The sequence below is a fragment of the Crocodylus siamensis genome, chromosome 4 (assembly GCF_052110815.1).
Source record: "Crocodylus siamensis isolate JL-2025a chromosome 4, ASM5211081v1, whole genome shotgun sequence".
In the NCBI taxonomy this organism is placed as follows: Eukaryota; Metazoa; Chordata; order Crocodylia; family Crocodylidae; genus Crocodylus; species Crocodylus siamensis.
In genome coordinates, this window is record NC_143398.1 from 156,535,451 (window position 1) to 156,555,678 (window position 20,228).

Consider the following 20,228-nt stretch of genomic DNA (forward strand, 5'->3'; position numbering starts at 1 on the left):
ACACTTTGGTGGTATCGAGATATTACTGTTGTGGGAGGCATTTGTATTCTGATGTCACCTGGTAGCAACAGCATGTGGCATAGCAGTGGGAGAGGAGGTGCTGCTGCAGAGCCAGTTACTGGGGATGTCTGATTGAAACCCTGGTTTGCTGCTGCAAAATGACTGGCCACTAACTCCACCCTCCCTTGGGGTGACTTTAAAGCTGATTCCATTTGCTCACTGAGAAACATTTTAAAACTAACCCAGCTGTTTGAACCTCTACCACAGCCTCAGCTTGGAGCTTGCATGGACTCTTCTGTTAAACAGATTTTGTAGGGAGGGTAACTGGGCTCTATTCCTAGCTCAGGTGATCCTGGGCATGTTCGCAGTAAAGCAGGGACAGTAGCCTTTTCTTTCATCCCGTCTTGTTTCATGTTTATGCAGACCTGAAACTTTTTGGGCCTTCTTGACTACTGTCACTGTACAGATATGAATAATGTAGAGTGTAAGCAGATGTAGGGTGTTTAGTCGCCCTATGCTGGTTTAGCAGCACAACTGCTAATTCCCTTGGGCCGTGTGGCTTCATCACTGAAGTGACGGAACCAAAGCTGTTTTAATTTCAGTCTGTCGGAAAAAGGAAGCAAGGCGCGGGAATGGTAACTTTTCAGCTAAGTGGAAAAGAACAAAGAAAAATACTGTATAAAGCTTTTTAGAGCCTACCTTACAATAGGAGACTTGCAACAGGACCTCTTTGACTGAAGTTGCATGGTGGATAAATTTCTTCCCTGAAAATGGAAATTAAATTTACCTGTTGGAAAGCATTAGAACCGTTGAGACACTGCTGTTCACTTCACTGGGTTTCAGTCCCACCCTCAATGCCCCCTTGACAGATTCAGCTGCATCCTGGTTTGGGGTTTTGAATGATCCTTTATTTTATTTTTTTCAAAGCATTGCCCTTGTGCTGCTGTCCAGTTGCATTTTTTAAAATGCAATGTAGCAGCAGCAGGCTAGCTTGTGTAATAGAAGAGTTCAAGGGTTCCTGCATTGAGACCATAACAACACTGATTTAAGTTGGGGGAGAGGGGGCTGGTAAGCAGTCGGTCCTCTTGTCTGCTTTACTTCTTTTATATGTGCTTGATTTAAAACAGAAGAGATACTGAATAGTTGTGAAGTCTGGGGAAGATCTGTATGTGGATGTTTCCTAGCTCTAATGGGTGCTGGGGTTTGTTTTTTTTATTTCGCCCTTGATGGATGTTGTGCAGTGAGTACCCCACACAGGCAAGGAAACTGAGCCAGTTGTTCTGTAACGCATCTATGTGAAAGGGTTCCCCAGTCATTCAAAATGCTTCAGACCCCACATTCCTAACTGGAAACAAAACTCCTTTGAGAATTCACGGAGGTCGGTGACACTCAAGAGCCACGTGAATACCCAGTGCTGAGTGAAGGGCCACATCACTATTTACATACCTGGGTGGATTGTGGCAGACATGAGCTAGTTCTAAAATTAAAAAAAAAACAAAACCCGTCACATATGGGCATATGGGAAATTTCCAGCATAGCAGCACTGGCAAGTGGCCATATGCATATACTATATGCAATGCATGCAGCAGCAAAAAATAGTCTTGATAAGATTTTTGTAAAGGACCTTGGGCAGCAAGTTGAAGAGCCACTTGTGGCTTGGGAGCCAGGACTTAAATGGCATTTCTCAGATGAGTCCTCCCTCTCTGCCTGCCATCACTACTTTGTCCTTCCACCCTAGTGCTGTGGCACAAGATCCCTCCCTAGTGCAATACCTGCCATTTGAAGCAGCCTCCCGGTATCTCTGCTTCTTCCACTCTCCAATTCAGGTTATGACTCCACCTCAGCGAAGCTTGTTGGTAGCAGGGAATGTTGTGCAAGGGACAGTTGAACAAGAGCGACTAAGACAGCAACAGAATCTAAAAAGTGTGAAGATGGGACCTGCTAGATAACCTAGGTAGCTGCCTGCTCTGCTAAAAGGAGGTTGCCACTCTGCTTGGCAAACTCATGGGACAGCAATTCAGAACCTGGTTTGTCAGGAGGAAAAGGGGAGATGCTATAAAATAAATTGTGTGTATGGTAACCTGGTCTTCAGCATTAGGCTGAATTCCTTCCATCTGTGCAGCAGGCCAGCTAGCAGACTGTGCTGCAGGTTTACTAGTCTTCCGTGGATTAACATGTTAAACCAGGGGTGGGCAAAATATGGCCCATGGGCGGATCCAGCCCACAGTGAATCCCTTGGTTCCTTGGCCCAGGTACAGTTCAGCTGTGGCACATCCTGCTGCCTCCTGGGCATGCAGTGGGGCTGGGTTGGCTCCGCAGCTGGACTGTCTTTCTAGGCAGCCCATGTGGAGGCAGCTTATCCTGGCTGCCACTGCTGCTGGCCCCAGCCCTGTGGTACCAGCAGGGACCTGTGCTGCACAGCCCCAACCCCACACCTGCTCCTGGTTCACCTGCTCAGGTTGAGCAGTGGCAGTACAGGACAGAAGCTGTTTTTCAGCATGGCGGGGGGAAGTGACCCCTTCCACAGCCGGCAGTTCTCCGTTGTGGCTGTCTGGCACCCTCACGGGGCTGCCCTGTGTCTCTGCTGTTGTCATTGCTGTCTCTGGGCTGCCCCTTGGGGCAGCAGGAACAGCACAGACGCAGGGCAATCCAGCACAAGCTTCAGGCAGCTGTAGCAGGGAACTGCCAGCAGTGAGAGGGAAGGGGCTGCTTTTCCCCACCCTGAGCCAGTAGCTTTTGTCCTGTGCTCCTGCTGCTCAGCCTGGGTAGGCAACACTGGAGCAGATGCGGAGCACACAAGGTTGAGGCTGTATTGCATGAGTCTCCACTGGTACCATGGGGCTGGAGCCAGCGGCAGGAGCTACCTGGGTTGCCTAGAAAGGCAGTCCAGCCACCGTGCTGCCCCAGCCCTGCTGAGTACCCGGGGTGGCAGGACATACCATGGGCAGGTGGTGTGAAGCAGACGTGGGATGGACCGGGTCAGGGCTGTGCCCAGGTTCCAGCTGATCCACTCCAGTGAGAGTGAGTCTGGAGTGGGCATGGGGCAGAGCTGGGGCTGCATGCTGCTGGCAGTGGTGGGGAGGTGCTGCAGGGCACATGGGCTCTGGGCTGTTGCAGGGCAAGGATGGGTGTTGACCTGCTTGGAGGAGCATGCATTATGGGGGGGGGTCCCATGCCCACACCACCATAACCATATCCTCCCCCCCGCACAATTGCACACCCCACAAACACCTCGCCCATTTACATACTCCCACATGTGCACATACCTGCGTGCCTCTGGGGGAGCGCTGCTTAGTACTACATGCATATACACCCCTCGCACGCACACACGCACTTGAAAAAATAAAATAAAATTAGACCTTGGATTTGTACGAAGGGCACCGCAGGCTCCAATCTTTTTTTCCCCTAAAGAGAAACCTTCATTTGATTTGAAATATTGCCCCCTGCTCTGTGGCCCAAAGGAAGGAGGTCATTATTTATAATGATCACTAATTATTCCCAGGCATGTTCCTAGCCTGGCCACTCAAAGATGAGAAACAGCACCTTGGGACAAGTAATTATTAACCAGGAATTGCCACAGGGAATAGGTTCACTGGTATTTTTAAGCTGCTGCTTTTCATTGGTTTGTTAGGACAAGAATGGCAGACTCTTCAAATGGCATCTGATGAAGTAGGTTGTTGCATGTGAAAGGGCCTGCCTCTGAAGCAGTCTCTAGGCAACCACCCTGTCTTGCCTTCTGGCAGATTTTCAGGCTAATGCTGATTATCATCTCTGCCTTCTGCCAGGTATGGTTGCTTTCCCAGTCAGGTATGTGCATATCAGCAAGCACCCAGGCCCTTACAAGGTGTCTGAATTGCTGGGTTTTTTTCTTTTTCCCCTCGTCTCTTGTTGGTCTCCTATGTCCTTCCTTTCTGCTTATCATTGTTTAACCTTTCCCTCTCCACCTCACAAGCTCTCATTCATGGTAACTGGAAGACGGTCTTTCCTTCCCACAAAAGGAACTGGAGAGTCTTGCTTGCTGAATCGCTCTGCCTCTCCTTCTCCTCCATACTTTCTCTTACGGCTGCCCCTTCCTCTCTGGTGAGAGGATTCCTACTCAGATGAGTAGCAGTGAAGCAAGCTGCTATCACACCCATAAATGTGCGTGATTTGGCTCTGCAAGTCAGGCAGCAGACCAACCTCAGAGGAGAAATGGACCTATTTGACCTCTGCAGATCATAAGAACAGGGACTCATGCATATGGGTCCAGTAGCAGGCAAACTAGCAGGATAAGTATTTACTTATAGTGACAGTAAAAGTTTTGTTGTTGCATCCAAAGAAAAGTAACTCCAGGAATAGAGCCCAGTGTCTGTGAAGGACTGGATTTCCAGCTGGTAAAGGGAGCCTTTCTGGTAGAAGGGGTGAGAATTTTAAGAACTTCCATCATCTTCCTTAGTCCTTTTTCAGAATTATTTAAAAAGACCCATTTCCCCTGGGAGACTCTGTTGTTAAGCATCTGATTCTGATCAGAAAAGTTGCTTTTAGGCTGCTTTGCTTTAAGAAGATAAAGTGATATGATGACATAAACTCTGGTTTCTTGGAAAAGACCTGCAGTAGGCATTTTTTTTTTTCTGTTTAGAAATTAGTGTTTGATTCCTAGTGATTCAGAATACACTGAGAATGGGAACTTTAACCAGGCGCTGTCCAGGGCAGGCTGGAAACCTAACTGGGGTTGTAAAACAAAGGGGAAAGGAGAAGTCTTTTGTTCTTGCCTCTTGGAAGGCAGGTTGAAAAAAGTGTGAACCTGTGTTATACAACATGTGGTGATGAACCCAAATCAGGGAGTTCCTTTGTAGATGCAAGCAGATCACCTTGTCCATGCACTTTGGCAAGGGGAGAGATGTGGCCTCGTGGTATCATCTGCTATAAAAGGTCCCCCAACACAGTTTGGAGGTGCTCAGAATCCATTTGCAGGCTCTTGTCTGTCCCCAAGATTCAGGGTGGTTAGGGTGATTTGGGTGGAGTGGGGAATTTGGTCACTGGGAAGGAATTCTTAATCAGTTGAATTGTGTAGGTTGCTTATGGTAAGACAGGGCCTAAAAAGCAGAGTAGGTAACAGGACTAAGTGAATACTCTTGTTCTTGTGTTCACGTTGAATCTGGAAGAAATTGTGTTTTGCAAATCTGACTTCCCTTTTGTCATCTTTTTTTCAAACAGTGACTAGGTAGCCATGTCGGCCAAAGCCATCTCTGAGCAGACTGGGAAGGAGTTCCTCTATAAATATATCTGTACCACCTCAGCTATCCAGAACCGCTTCAAGTATGCCAGAGTGACGCCAGATACTGACTGGGATCGGTTGATCCAAGATCACCCCTGGCTCCTAACTGAGGTGAGTGTGATGATTTGCCTTTCTGAAGCACCATTCATCAGAGGACCTTTTGAGGCCTTGACAAACCATTAAGTTGTTCAGCCTGCTCCAAGTGACAGGCAAATACAACAGAGAGGGAGGTAAAATATCTTACTTTCCAAGTCGTACTGTAAGTCCCCGCTTTCCTGCCTTTCTTCCCCCTTATCTGACTGGCCAAGGTTCCAGTTTGAGTGGGAGTAGGTCATACAGAAACTTTAAAGATGGCTGGGGCAGGTTGCACTTTGGCTGCCCTTCTGTGATGCATCTGAGCCAGAAACATTTTGGGAGAAGCCAGCTAACGTGTCAGTAGACTGTTGAGGCACTGATGTGGGGAGGAGGCTGTGAGGGGGGGAAAGCTGGCTTCAGGGATGGGGTGTATCCTTTTCAAAGGAACATGACTTTTGATGTTGATTTGAGAACTTGCATGGTGCAAGTAGAGAATCTTCCAAACCTGATGTTGCCAGTATCCACAAACTCCCTACCACAGACTATAGTACAAGACAGTCTTGTTACTACTCTACTCAAGGTGTTTCAGTCCTTGTCCCCGGTAATTTTACACTGCTCTGATACTGTCCTGCTCTAACACTCTCTTTTCACCCAAATAGTCATATACGGGGCCAGGATGGAGTGTCTGTTCACAGTGTTTTGGTGACAGGCCTTCACTGAGTAGATTTAGTTCTCAGTAGATAGATTAAGGTAGGGTTTGTTTGTTTTTGTTTTTTTCTGGATTTCCTGCAGCTGAACAAAACATTAAGGTGAGCATGATGCTCTTCTTCCCAGCATGAAATGTGTGTCCCTACTGTGTATTTTCTGCAGGAAGCTTCTCTGGAGTACTTTGTTTATTTTAACTGGCTTCTTTCCAGTTCATTAAGCCAGTGGTTAGCAGAACATGAATGTCCCAGGTAGTCCATTTTCTTACTGATTGATTACAGCCTTACACTAGCTAATTAAATGCTCACTGCTTGACTGCATAAGTCAGTTACTGGAAATTGTCAGCAATCTCTCTCAGGTGTACAAGAATCCATAAAGGATTACAGATGATACCCATTCTGTGGGTAGGTATGTTTAGGAGATTCTAGTGTCTGCCTAACAAAGGGGCCCTGCTATTATCATATTCTATACTACAGCTCTGTATGCTTGTAGGTCTACACTGTAAGTTGCTATAGTGGTTATTCTAGGTGGATGGGAAAGGGGCTGTCCCAAAGAGGAAAGGCATCCCAATGGTGATCAGTTCTCACTGAAAAGTGACCCATGTGAGCTTAATGTGTGCACTTCTTTTGGTGCAGCTCTTTGTAGACATCCTATAGAGTGCAATTGTCAGCTGAATGAAACACAATAACCTACTTGTTCCACCCTTATCCTTGACATTAGCAACTCTCATGTGCAGACATGTGGTGACAGCAGAGAAAAGAGCCTTATTTATGAGATGCTAAATTACATATACTTAGTGTCTGGTATTTCATGTTTCAGTGGCAGTCTCTTATGAGCTGTTGCTTGCTGGGGGGGTTTAAATTAATGTGAACTCCTGCAGCAAAAGGCACCAGAATTAAAGAAATAGTGAGCTCTGTCCAGTGTGGGCTCTTGGGGAAAGCAAGTAGTGGGACACATCCCCTTTTGACCATGACATTAGAACAGCTACTGTAGCAATTCTGAAGCTCCCAAAACAAGTTGTGTGGCTTCACCCTCTGCTGACATGTTGCCACATCTGAGGAGAAACAAGGCAGCTTTTATAATGGGACAGAGCAACAAATTGAAACAGTTCAGGGCAAGGAGAGAGACAAATTCTTTATCAGAAAGGAATCCCTGTTGGAGTGTAACCACCTGCTTGGAATTTACTTGGCATAAGAGCTAGGGAAGGGAAGAAAAAAAGTCCCTGTCCTGTGTCTTTTCCTGCCCCCCTCCCCCCATTAATTGAATTCTCAAGATTTCATTCAGTCAGTCTAATACTCCAGTTGTGGGCAGACATCCTAGTGTTTCTATTTCAGCCATAACACTCCCCAGAAAGCTGTGTTTGACTCCTTTCAGGCCCACTATGCGAGAACCACACTTCACAGCACAGCAGCTGAGTTTACACCCCAGTGTATGTGACCATGGTCTCTTGAGGTTCCTTTTGTGAAGGAGGTGGAATCTCCTAACGTGTCTGTCTTAGGTCAATTCTGGAGGTGCATTTTGTCTAACAGCTGTTGGACACTAGATGCCAGCCAAGAGAATAAACACTGTCTCTTAGGACATTTGCTGCAAGGAAATTACTTGAAGTTCAGGTTTATCTGTAAGGAGCGCCTCTGTTAACCCAAATCTTGTAATTATTTTCCTCCCTTGATCCCTTTCGGTCTATGTTCTAGTGTTTGGTGGTGAAGCCGGATCAGTTAATTAAACGGCGTGGGAAGCTTGGATTGGTCGGAGTTAACCTCAGCCTGAATCAGGTGAAGAGTTGGCTCAAACAGCGGCTGGGACAAGAAACCACGGTGGGTATCTGCCATGGTAACGGAGCTTCTAGCAGTACATGTGCAAGCAAAGGGGTAGAAGGTCATCTGCACTACTTTTTCCAGTTTCTGCTTTGACCCTGACATCTAGGAGGATTAGTGCATTAGTTACTGGATGCCGGTTTGTCTGTCTGGCTTGCATCAGTGTAAGATAGTAACTTGACACTAACAAAGAACTGAGTGAGAAGAGAGTTGGCCTTTGTGCATGTCTCCAGTCAGTAATTAACCACCCTTTGGTAGACTGATGGTAGTGGTACTCAAACTTTTTGCCCCATGGCCTTGATGACCCAGTGCCTGGTCTGCATGTAGGCTGGATCCAGGTGGTAAGCCTGATTTGGTTGCATGGGGAAAAGGAGTGGGAGGCAGTCTGGCCCTGATCTGGCCCCACAAGTCTTGGGAATTTGGCTGCAGGGGAGGAGTGGCAAATCTTACCTCCCATCAATTTTTACCTCTGGACCCGTGGGGAGCCCTGTTGGGTGGATGTCATGGCTCCACAGCCTGGGGGTTGAGCACCCCTGGCCCAGTCTGGTTGACTTAGCAGGCTTAGTCATCAGGGGTGGCATGTAGTGCTGTCAGTAGAAAAGTGGGGTGAATTCCTTGCAAATCCTCACTTAATTCTAAAAATCCCTTCCTTGCCTTGGAAGCCAGTAAATGCTAATGTGAATGCTGTCTGCAGCTGGGCAACTACAGTATTCTATTTTGTTGGTACCCAACATTGTTGTAACAGGACAGGTATAAAAACAGAGTCATTAAAGCACTCCCTTAATGTTGCCAACCAGTGCATCTCTCACTGCGCTTTGACTGACAAATGACTTTTTTATTTGAGTTTGTATCTTAATACAACACTGCCTCATAATTCTTAGTCTCCTGGGAACACTTCTCTGATACTAATGATAAAAAAATGCCTGCCACTTCAGCTGCTGCTTGTCAGGAGCTTATGGAGGTCTGTTGCCTCGAGGAAGCAGATAGCTTGTTGTTACTGTGAGTAATTTGCAACTGGTGCAACAGAGCAAGCATGGCAGCTCCCGAAAGGCATTGTGAAAGGAGATGCACAACACTGTCCTGTGAGGCTGCTCCCTGGCAAAATGAAGAGTGTTGAAATAACTGCTGAGAGCAGTGCATCAACTGCCTCTAAATGCAGGGGCTCTGCAGGGCTCCTTTGTGACCATGCATCTACTAAAGAGCTCCCTCCTGTTTTTGTAAGTGCACTGGAGTTCCAAAATCATTCAGAGTAAAGCTCCATTTAACTGAATCAAGGAAGGCATCCTTTTTTAACGCATGCATCAGGCTTTTGGGAGATCTGATGTACTTCTCCTCTTTTTGTCCCTTCTCCTGATCTCCCTCCCCACCACCCCTGCCAAAAACAAAGCAATTTCCAGGGATGTGAAAGTGGCAGATTGATAGCAAGGATTAGATCAAAGCAGGCAGGTGTTTTACACATGTCCAGTCTGCAGCTGTGCCACTGCCCATTCCTGACCTGTAGTCCTTCTCTTCCAGTCCTGGTTCCCTTCACAAGCAAAAATTAACTGTAAAATGGCTTGGGGATGAAGGCATCCATCCACTGTTAAAGCATTAGGTAGAAAACCACCAATCTAAGACCAAATGTAGACACCAGTGCTATCTGAAGTTCACAGCTGGGGTACTTAAATAGTGACTAGGATAGAGCAGCCAGATCTCCACCCTTTCCTGAATTACTATTATTTATCGCCTTGCCTGTGAGCCTGTCATATTTGGGGCATGGTTTCCCTCGACCCTGTTTTTCTGAGCCCTAGTTAAGAGCTGCTGCTTGAACTTTAATGCTGAGATGATGTGAGAGAGTCTTCTGGGTATTTATTGCACAGTCTGTCTTGCCTGAACATAGCCTGTTGTCTGCTCCCTGTTGCTGGGGAGATGGTTATGGCCTTTGTTAATGGCCTGTAACTTTTGCCAGCCATCTGAGAATGAAGCTGTGCTTACACCTTTTTGTGCTTTCCCAGCTGGTGTAGACTATCAAGGCACAACAGCAATAACAGAAGCTGGCTGTTCTGTTATTAAAGCCCTTCAGAAAATTGCCTGTTAGTGATGTCCAGTCAGAAAATTTGAGATTGGTTCCCCTGTGCCATCAATAACCTTATAGGCTATGCCTTTTCCCACAGAGAGAGGTATATGCTGCTTATCTTGGGGCTTGCTTTTTAGCACTGAACTGAGCGTAACCTTTGGAAATGTGCTTCTGGGAAAGGAAATAGCTGAGAACTATTGGGGTGAATTTTGGGTGACTTTTATCTTCCTGCCAGAGAGGAGGAAGATGGGCTTTGTAGGTGATATAAAATATCCTGGCTTGCCAGCTTTCCTGAGAACAGACAGATCATGGAGAAATGAGAGCATCTGATCTCTGAACAGTCTCCCTTGACATGAATGTTGAGATGACATGGGCTAGCTTAGTGATATTTGTAGCCATGAAGGTACTTGCCACTCTGCTGGAGAGGGCAGAGCCTGGTTTCCTCAGATATGTATTAACAACTAAGAGATTGCAGGAAAATTGATTCAAGCTGGTTCAATGTTAGTGACTTCTCGGAGCCTCTTTCTACCCCTTCATAGGTGCAGATGTTGTGCGGGCTTTTAATGGTGTCTCCCTGCCTTTTATCAACAGATTGCTAATGCCAAGGGAATCCTGAAGAACTTTCTGATTGAACCCTTCGTCCCTCACAAGCAGGTGGGTATGCCAATTAAAGCGCTGTAGAAAGTATAGTCATCTTTGATTGACCTGTGACTCCCAATCTGATGCTCCAAAAAGTAGAAAAAACAGACACTTGGGTGCATGCCATTTGTGGGAGGGGGATGACACTGATGTATGTTGTTACTGAGAACTGAGTAATATGAAGCTTCAGACTCTCAGCAGAAAGATGTATTTGTAGCATGGCTGGCTGCTTCTATTGCCCACCAAAAGGAGCCTCTGCACAAGAGGGATCAGACTGACAGAGAAAGGATAGTAAATTGCTCTGTAAATCGGTGTTGACGAGCATGGAGAGGAAAGAATGCTGAAGGGAGGTGGCTTACAGGAGGTGAAGGAAAAAGTGGCTTTGCCCTCTCACCCTGTAGTCTGAGAAGCTGGTTAGAAAGTGTTTTAAAACTCTACAACAGTAGGGCCCTGTTCTGTGCAGCTAAGATGGACATTTTAACAGGAGCCTGAGATGTGTAGTTTAGGTTGTGGAAAAGGGGAGCAGTTGGCATCTGCCCACAGATGTGACAAGTCCTGGCTTGCAAGGCTCACAGCAGCTCCCACTGAGATGAGCAGGACTTTGCACATTGGGTCCTGCAGTCTCCCCAGGCTTCCCCTGCAAGGGATGTCATGTACTCCTCTGTAGAGTTCTGTGGGGTGCATGGAGCCATCTTGAGGGATACCTGGTAATCCTGGGTTGGGTGTTTCAATAGGTTCACTTGGGCAGTCCTGAAGTTTAACTAGGCTGTTCCCCAGTGCCTCTGACCAGCATGTCATAATGTTCATCCCTTGGATCTGTGCTGCAGGAGGAAGAATTCTATGTGTGCATCTATGCTGCCCGTGAGGGGGACTGTGTGCTTTTCCACCATGAAGGGGGTGTGGATGTGGGAGATGTTGATGCCAAAGCTCAGAAGCTGCTTGTGGGGGTGAATGAAAAGCTCACTGAGTCCGATGTGAAGAAGCACCTCCTGGTGCATGCACCAGAGGACAAGAAAGAGTAAGCAGAGATGCATAATAACACCACCCTCTTCCTGATATTCTGCCTGCCTGTGGCCTATCCCCAAAGCTCTCCCAAGTCCTCTACATTTTGGTATATGTGATCCCAATTTTTTCCCTCTTAAATGTCCTTCTTTTGGTTATTTATAACTATGGGAAGGGATGTGAACTGCATCAGGAAAAAGTCAAGTAATCTGACCTGGTCTGTGGGGGTTTTTTCTTCTTGCTGAAGTGCAAAGGTATTGTTTTGCATTGTAGTGAGCCTTCGCTCTGGGGGAAACACTTCTCCCCTGCTAGGATTCTGGCATGTTGAGATGGAAGAGGCCTTTATAAAATTCATACTCTGTACAAAGAGGATTGTTGCAAGGTAGAGCTACTTGAATTCATTTCCACAGTTTGCCACCCACTGCTGGACAACTGCTTGTCCTACCTGAGCTACTTCAAGCATCTGATGGTCCAGAAGCTTACTGCAAATGGTTTTGTAGATCTCAAAAATTATGAGACAACTAGTTAAAGGAGAAGCTACTAACTAGGTTTCACTTTTATATTTATAACAATGAAAATAAGCATGAGGGGCTTTCCTTGAAGAGACGCCTCCTCACGCTCTTAGCTACAGTGTTTGTATATTCCAGTCTTTCCCTATTGTAGCTTCTGACATTTTTAGTTCTGAAAATGTACATCTGTCATTGAGAGACATGGGGAGAGTGTCCTGCTTCCTAATGAGATTTAAACAGATTGTCATCATCTGATTTTTTTTTTTTTTTTTTTTCCATTTCAATCTTGAGAATTCTTTCTCAGCAGCTCTTTTGGGGGGAGGGGGGGTCTAATTAGATGAATCATTCACTGCCTGACCTTCCTGAATCATCATCACCCAGGCATCTTCTTGCAGAGATGAATGAGAATGAAAGAAATTGATGCAAAGTAGTTATATGACATGCCAAGATGATAAAAGAATGAAAACAGGCTGTACAGAGCCTGCTGTGTGTCTGCCTGCTCTAATGAATTTATGTATTTTAATTTTTCTGCAGCATCCTGGCTAGCTTCATATCTGGCCTTTTCAACCTTTATGAAGACCTGTATTTCACATACCTGGAGATCAATCCACTAGGTAATATTTTTGGGGAGAATTAGCAAAGGATTCTTTTTCTTAATAGTAGTATTTATTATGGGCTGTCTTTGAGTAGTTAATGTGTTTCTGAAAGTTGGGGACTACATATGTCTGTCTTTGCCAATCTAACTGGATTACCAAATCATTGGATAACAAAGCAGGGAATCCACTAGCATGCTGAAGATGTGACTGGTGGGTAGTTTGTTCTGGTATGATGACAGAAGTCTCTAAAGAAAAATAAATGGGATTGGCAGAATGGTTTCAAGAAGGTAATGGAAAGATTCCTGAAGCTTATGCAAGTGCTGGATAAATTTTTCTCTGCAGTTTTCTTGTAGGTTTTTAAAGTTTTCTTAAGGCAGGGGTACTCCAACCTCCAGACGTGGCAGTGTTGTCTGCCCCATGGGGCTGGATTCTCACAGGTCCGGAAATTTAGTGGCGGGTGAGTGGTCCTACCATTCCTCTGCTGCCAAATCTCTGAACCCTACATGCTGGACCTGACACCTGATCCCACTGCACAGGACCAGGTGAGGGGGGCAATGCAGGGCCCCAAGACCCAATCCTGGCACGTGGGGCAGAGAGGGGGCAGCACAGGGCCTTGGGCTCAATCCAGCCTGAAAATGGGCCCAATGCCACTCATCTGGCCTCCAGAGCCAAAAAGTTGTATCTTGGAATAGTGACGTAAGTTATATTCTGCAAGAATACATTGTCAATATGTATCAAAGAAAGTTGCAAACATCTTTCCAGTGTCTACTAAGCTATGGATAGGGGAATCACACCCCCATATAATTTAGTTGGCCTTAGCATTCTGTAGGCCTTGTGCTGGCTCTGTCTGTTTGCTGAATTTCATTAAAGTGATTAATAAAGAGGGGAAAAATAAACAAACAGGTCATTGCTTTGTGTAAAGCTGTGTAGAAAGTATCATGGGGTATTCAGCCAGTGCAGAAAGGGTGATGTTAATATACTTGCATTAGGAGATACTAGGAAAAGGTTAACTTTAGCATTTCTCAACTACAGTTGTGACTAAAGATGGCGTCCACATTTTGGATTTGGCTGCAAAGATTGATGCTACGGCTGACTACATCTGCAAAGTGAAATGGGGGGATGTGGAGTTCCCGCCTCCCTTTGGCAGGGAGGCTTATCCAGAGGCAAGTGAAGAATCCCCTCTTCTGTAAATTGCAATTCATGAGAGCCCATTCTTCATGCACATAAGTCTGTGCATTCATGATTCAACTAGGGCTTTCCATTCTACCTGATGTGAGCCCATCACTACAGTTCACACGGTCAGCATTAAGTGCCTAAGTCAAGAAGACAGACAACAGCCTCTGCTTATAAATCCCTGGTGGCTTCATTTGAGTAACAATGCTGTTAGCTCTGGCTGTTTTTCATTGTTGTTGAATCATCCTTGGGCTTACTTTGTATAAATGGAGGATCAAATTTAACCACATAGATGTAAATGGCAAGTAAACCACCAGGTTGTGTTTGCTTTGGTATATTGACCATATTGTGGAGCAGCGCCTGCCATGTTGGCAAATCACTGCTTCTTCTCTGCCATATCCTGTTCAGTGGCAGATTTGATTTATGGGGCAAGAATAAAATTGGATGCCCCCCACACCACAGTGGGGGGGACTCCCAGGGGGGGTAAGGGGCCCTTTTCCCCTTCTGGTGCTGCTGTCATTGCCAAGGGCAGGATGGGCCTCCATGCCCTGTGGAGGAGGCTGAATTGGCCCAGCTGGGCTGGGGGTGGGGTGGCACATGCCTGCCCCTGCTTCCGCCCCTCCCCCCAAAACACCATGGCCAGAGTGGGGCACAGCCAAGTGGAGTGAAGGCAGATGCACTGTGGGCTTGGGCAAAAGCAGCAGAGCGGAGAGCCCCCAGGGGCCCTGTGCTGGCTGCGCACTCCCTGCCTGCATGGCAGCAGTGGGGTGGCAAGTTGTGCCTTGCACTGCTGGGCAGGCAGGGGACACATGGCTGGTGCAGGGCCCCTGGGGCAAAGAACAGAGCAGAGAGCGCTGAGCGAGCAGCCTGCATCTGCCCCATACACAAATCGGGGGGATATGCCCCCCCCCCACATCCCCTGGACCAACTGCTAGTGGCTCCATCCTGCTCCCTGCTCTGGTTCTGGGTTCCATGTACTGCCCTGGTGGGAAGTGCCCCCAGTTGCTGCCCCTCACCATGGAGCCTAGGGGTATTGATGTTCCCTCTCTCATGCCCCTTCCCCTCCATAAATCTGGCTGCATGGAGCTGCTCTCCACATTGCCCAGCTGCATTCCTGGCCACGTGCATGCACACGGCACCCCTGTTTCCCACTCATGGCAGCCCAAAATAGGATCCCTTGCAGGCTGGAATGCTGCCTGCCTGCAGGGGTTAACCTGCCGTTTCCCGGATCCGGGCCTGGGCCCACACCCTGTAGGCCCATGTGTTAATCTGCCTGTGCTTGTTGTAGGATAGTGCTGCTGCTAGCATTAATAGCCACTCAGATTTTACAGAAAGATAAAATATAATCCTTCATCTTGGAGTTGCAACAGAAATGCTGTTTTACCTGAAGGCTGGGGCCTCAGTCTGAAGAGAGAATTTTCCTCTTGAAATAGTTGCTGCTGAAGCCAGGTGCTGACTAGCAAAGTTGAGCTGAATCTGTGGTAGGCATTTTAAGAGTTAGGAAAGTGCTTTTCCCATGAAAATCAACAGAGCTTGTGCTCCTAAATTACTTAAACTAGCACTCGGCAATGTGTTTAGGCATAGTGCCAAAAACACCCATAACCTTAACTTGTTAGATGTTGGTGTGCCAGGGTGGATGGCAGGGAACTACAAGGGGCCCAATCCTCGTTGTGGCAGTGCAGCCCCGGCTGCTTTCCTGCTGTCTGCCCTGAGGTGCATGTGCCAAGCAAAATACCTTTTTGTGCTGCACTCTGGCACATGTGCCAAGGGTTACCTACCCTTGACTTAGGCAGACGAGGTTCTTTGGGTGAATCTGATATCTTTTATTAGGCCAACTTAATTAGTTGGGGGAAAAAATGTTAAGCAAGCTTTTGGGGTCAAAAACCCTTTGTCAGGCTGAGGAAGTTTCCACAGTTGGTGTGTGCTCTTCCTGGATAGAATGAAAAGTAAAGAAGCCAGAGGCTGGGCTGGGCTGCATACAAGACAAGTAATCGGTGAAGATGTAGATTGAGGAGTCTGGGTGAGAGACAGGCTGGGTGTGGGGGAGAGAGAAGGGGGATAGTGGAGAGGTATGTGGGGAGTCAGCTGTCAGGCAGGTTATAATGTGACATAAATCCAATGTCTCAATTTAGTCCATGATTTTTAGTATCCAGGAGGTTGATGAACTGGAGTTCATAGGCTCATCTCTGGAAAGTGTTTTGTAAGTTCCCTTTGAGGATCAGGGCTGAGAGATTGGAGAGAGAGAGTGGGTTTCTTGTCTTGTGAGAAATGTGCCCCACAGGTAACTGGGCATTCCTGTCTTTGACAGGTTTCCAGTGTGCGTTCATTCTGGTGCACAGTTGTTGTCTGGTCTCTCCTATGTATTTTCCATCAGGGCATTTGGTGCATTGGATGAGATGTATTACATTTCTGGAGGTGCAGCTGTAAGATCCGGGAATCCTGATGGCTCTGTTGTGGAGTGTAGTAATCGTGGGGGTGGTGGAGGTGTGTTGGCAGGTTTTGCATTACTTGTCATGGCATGGTCTGGATCCATTGGGTATGTTCTGGGCCTGAGGAAGTTTGATTCTGGTGGTGAGGTTAGCGAGGTTCAGTGCTTGTTTGAAGGCTAGCATTGATGGTTCTGGGAAGATCTCTGTAAGAATGGTGTCTCTTTCTAGTATGGGTTGAAATTGTTTGAGGATTTTCCGTACAGGTTCAAGGGAGGGGTGATATGTCGTAACCAGCAATTTGTGGGGGGTTTTCTTCTGCAGCAGTTCTTCACGTGGTATCCAGTAGGGCTGTGCAGAGCAGGTAATATTCGATTCGACAGCCATGTCAAATATTAAACCGGGTCCTGCTTCGGTTTGCTGGCCGCAAACAGCACCCCAAATTCTTGAGAGAACCTCCTGTGACTTCTGTGTGGAAAGCCACAGGGAGCTCAAAACTGCAGGCTTGCTAGCCCCTGACGAGCCCACAAAGCCTGCCAACTTTCACGGTGATAGGTGCAGGGGTTTGGGGGAAACTGCACCTTAGGCTGCTGACAGACAACTCGTGATACAGATGGAGTGAGGAGGGTGGCACTCACTCCATCTGCACCTGGAGCTTGGGGAACCCCAGCAGCAGGAGGTTCACCTTGAGGAGCACCAGCTGCTCCACCAAAGCATGATCCAAGCAGGTGCAGTGGTGTGTCACAACATCTGCAGTCATGCTGAACACCCTGTGGCTTGGCACACTGGTTGGTGGACAGGACACGTATTCCCGGGCAACTGTGGCCAGATCTGACCACATTGGGCTGTGGGGTGCCCAGTAGGCCAAGGGGTCACAGTGCAGGGGCTCCACAGGCTCGGCAAGATAAGCAGACACCACAGTGTGAGGATTGTCTGCCTGATCCTGGGGTCTGATGGGTCTGGACCCCCTAATGTTTGCCATGGCCTTAGCCCATATTGGCAGCACCTGTGGTGGAGGGGAAGACTGGCTCGTGGATGGCAGGCTGGGTTCAAGCAGTGGATCCCCCTGTTCCACTTTCCCCCACCTCTGCTATTCCGCCTCCGTCACTTTATTAATAAGTACCCCCCTCCAGTGACTCAGTGTCTCGCTGCCTCATATGGTGCCCTTCACCCTTGGGTCACAGATGGCGGCCAGCATATGCACTGTGTTGGACCCCAAGGGTTCAAGCCTTTTCCTAAGGCCCTCCTCCAGCCACATCACCAGTGCCTGCACATCTGGTGAAAGCGGCCTGCCCCAGCCAGGAACATTGGCCCCCAGGAAGCTTTCCATTTGGCTGTGGAGCTCCTTCACTATGGGGGCCACCTGGCTGAGGAAGGCATCAGCAGCACTGAGGGTCTCCCACTCGGCTTTCGTCAGGGGGCCGCTGATCCCAATCTTCCCAAGCAAGGCCAGCTCATGGATGGCCTTCTGTTGCTCCACCAGCCTCTCGAGCATCAGGTATGTGGAGCCCCACCAAGTCTCCACGTCCTGGATGATTCTGTGCTGCGGGACATTTAGTTCTGCTTGTTTGTCCCGCAGCATCTTGCCCCCCTCGATGCTCCAGTGGAAGTAGCCTGCCACCTTCCTGCATCTGGAAACGAGCCTGCTGGTGTTGCTGGCGCCATCACCGGCAGCCCTGTCTTCCTCCAAGGCATCCATCACAATCAGATGTAAATTGTGTGCCACACAGCAAATACCAGCAAAGTTGGCATCACGGACTGCCTTGACCATATTGGCCCCATTGTCGGTGACCATGAAGCCGCGAGTGAGCTCAGCCTGCCCAACGCTCAGCCACCCCTGCACCATGCGGTTCATGGCCCCCTTGTCTCTGCTGCTGTGCAGGACTCATCCATCACGTTGGCGTGAAGGAGAGCCCACCGACAGCCTGACTGGCCACACCAATGCCCTGTGAGGGAGAGGTACGCATGATCTCTACCCCGGCTGCTCCAGATGTCCAAGGTGAAGTGTACGGTCACCTGCGGACCTGCCTTGTGCAGCTCCTCCCTCAAGTGCTCCCTGCATGCTTCGTATAGGGAGGGCACCACCATCCTGCTGAAGGTGGTGCATGTGGGCACCTGGTAGGATGGAGCCAGCAGTGCCAGGAGCCGCCTGAACCCTGGCCGCTCAACAAAGGTGAAGTGCTGGCCATCCAGAGCAAGCATCTCCCCAATGCTCTGAGTGATCTTGCTCACATTTGCAACTGGTCCCTTTTGCCCTCAGTGTTCCCCAGAACTTCCCTTGCTAGGGCACTGAGATCCAGGTCCAGTGCCAGCTCTTCTGGCACTGGAGGGCTCAGCATAGGCAGTGACACGGGTGGAGTGTGCTGCTGTGCTGGTTGCAGTTATGGTGGGAGAGGTGGTGGCTGCTGTCTGGACATGAGTCTCAGGCACAGGCAGTGGCTCTGGTGGCACTGCTGCTCCCCTCTCTTTACTGCTTGTAGCAGCCTCATCCCTTGTAGCGGGAGGAAAGAGGCTGTGTCTGAGTTTGGTGGGGGGAGAAACTGCAGCTCTCCTGCTTGTGACCCCCCGCCCCTTGCTCCCCGTTGTGCAGGCTGGCCAGTGTGGCTGCCTGCCTTTCCACCCTGCTTCATAATGTGTTCCTTCATAGGTAAACTGGAACCTCGAAGTATGCTGTGCGCCACAGGTTAGATTTCTGGGCGTTATGTAAATGTGTGTGTGTAGATAATATATTGAGAAGCATTGGTGTAGTGGAAAGAATGAATGATGTATAAAGAAATATATCTATAAACTAAATTCCTATATATAGAATAGATCCTAGGCTACTACTAACCCTATCCAATATGAGCATAAACTAATATGAAAAGTAGTTATAAAGTAAAAGCACCAAGTTCTCAGAAATCCCTGTTGCTGGCATTGCAAGCAGGGAATCTGTTGAAGATCAGGGCTTCCAGCCATTGTGGTCTCACGCAGAGGTGCTGGAGAACACCAGCAGCTCAAAGTGACCCCAAGGCAGAAAGCAGGGGAGCTGAGAAACTGCTGCCTTTTCTGCATTTTCTCTGGCCCTCCCCCAGAGCACTGGGATTGGAAGGGACCTCAGAGAATGCTGACAGGTCACTGGCCAGCCACACGTGTCAGTCATGAAAGCACTCCTTCCCCCTCTCCCCCTCCCTCCCCTTACTTTCCTTTTTTTTCCGGCCCCCCAGGGAATCCAGCATAGGCAAGTTGAATATTTGACCCGTGCTGTTAATTTTCAACTTCGGGTATTTGATTCAGCAGCTGTTTGACCAGCTGTCGATTCGACTCGACTTTGACTTTTCAAGGTCGAATATGTCGAATACTTGTCCAATCGAATATTAAGTCGAAGCTTTGCACAGCGCTAGTATCCGGGTGGCTCTTTCAAACTTGCGATCTATCTCTCTGGAGGTGTCCTTGTTGGGTGAAAGCCTTTTTAAGATTGGTGAGGTGGCAACCCCGGGTGTTCTCCTCAGTGCAAATTGGATGGTATCTGAGGGCTTGGCTGTATATTACAGCTTTTTTGGTGTGTTTAGGGTGATTGCTGGTTCTGTGCAGATATGTATGTTGGTCTGTGAGTTTCTGGATACTGATCATGGTGTCTAAAAAGGAGATGTTGGTGCTGGAGTATTCAAGAGAAAGTTGGATGGAGGGAGGGTGACTTCCTAAAGGGCTGCACCATCAAACCCTTGCTGTACTTAAGATATGTCAATGACATCATTTGGACTGAAAACCTGCAATCTCTGATTTTTGAGTTCCATCAGAAATTCAACAATCACCATCCCTCCGTCCGATTTTCTCTTGATACTAAAAATCATGGACTAGATATAGAGACTGGATTTATGACACCATTATAACTTGCCTGACATCTGACTCCCCAGATGCCTCTCCACTATTCATCCTTTTTCCCTCCCCCATCTCTCACCCATTGACTCCTCAATTTACATCTTCGCTGACTGCCTGT

General features: G+C 48.0%; 1 protein-coding gene across 3 annotated transcripts in view; it reads left to right on the forward strand.

The window, feature by feature from the left end:
- Nucleotides 1-20,228, forward strand: part of ACLY (ATP citrate lyase) — a 56,884-nt gene that overhangs the window by 14,062 nt on the left and 22,594 nt on the right. For 2 of the 3 annotated variants that reach the window (XM_090044418.1, XM_090044421.1), the window contains exons 2-7: nucleotides 5,197-5,368; nucleotides 7,729-7,851; nucleotides 10,499-10,561; nucleotides 11,374-11,564; nucleotides 12,592-12,671; nucleotides 13,686-13,820. In XM_090044418.1, the coding sequence (XP_089900544.1) occupies nucleotides 5,210-5,368; nucleotides 7,729-7,851; nucleotides 10,499-10,561; nucleotides 11,374-11,564; nucleotides 12,592-12,671; nucleotides 13,686-13,820 (751 nt within the window). In that variant the 5' untranslated portion in view covers nucleotides 5,197-5,209. Of the gene's footprint in view, nucleotides 1-3,763; nucleotides 3,786-5,196; nucleotides 5,369-7,728; nucleotides 7,852-10,498; nucleotides 10,562-11,373; nucleotides 11,565-12,591; nucleotides 12,672-13,685; nucleotides 13,821-20,228 lie in introns of those variants that run through there. The other variant, XM_090044419.1, reaches the window with a different exon arrangement.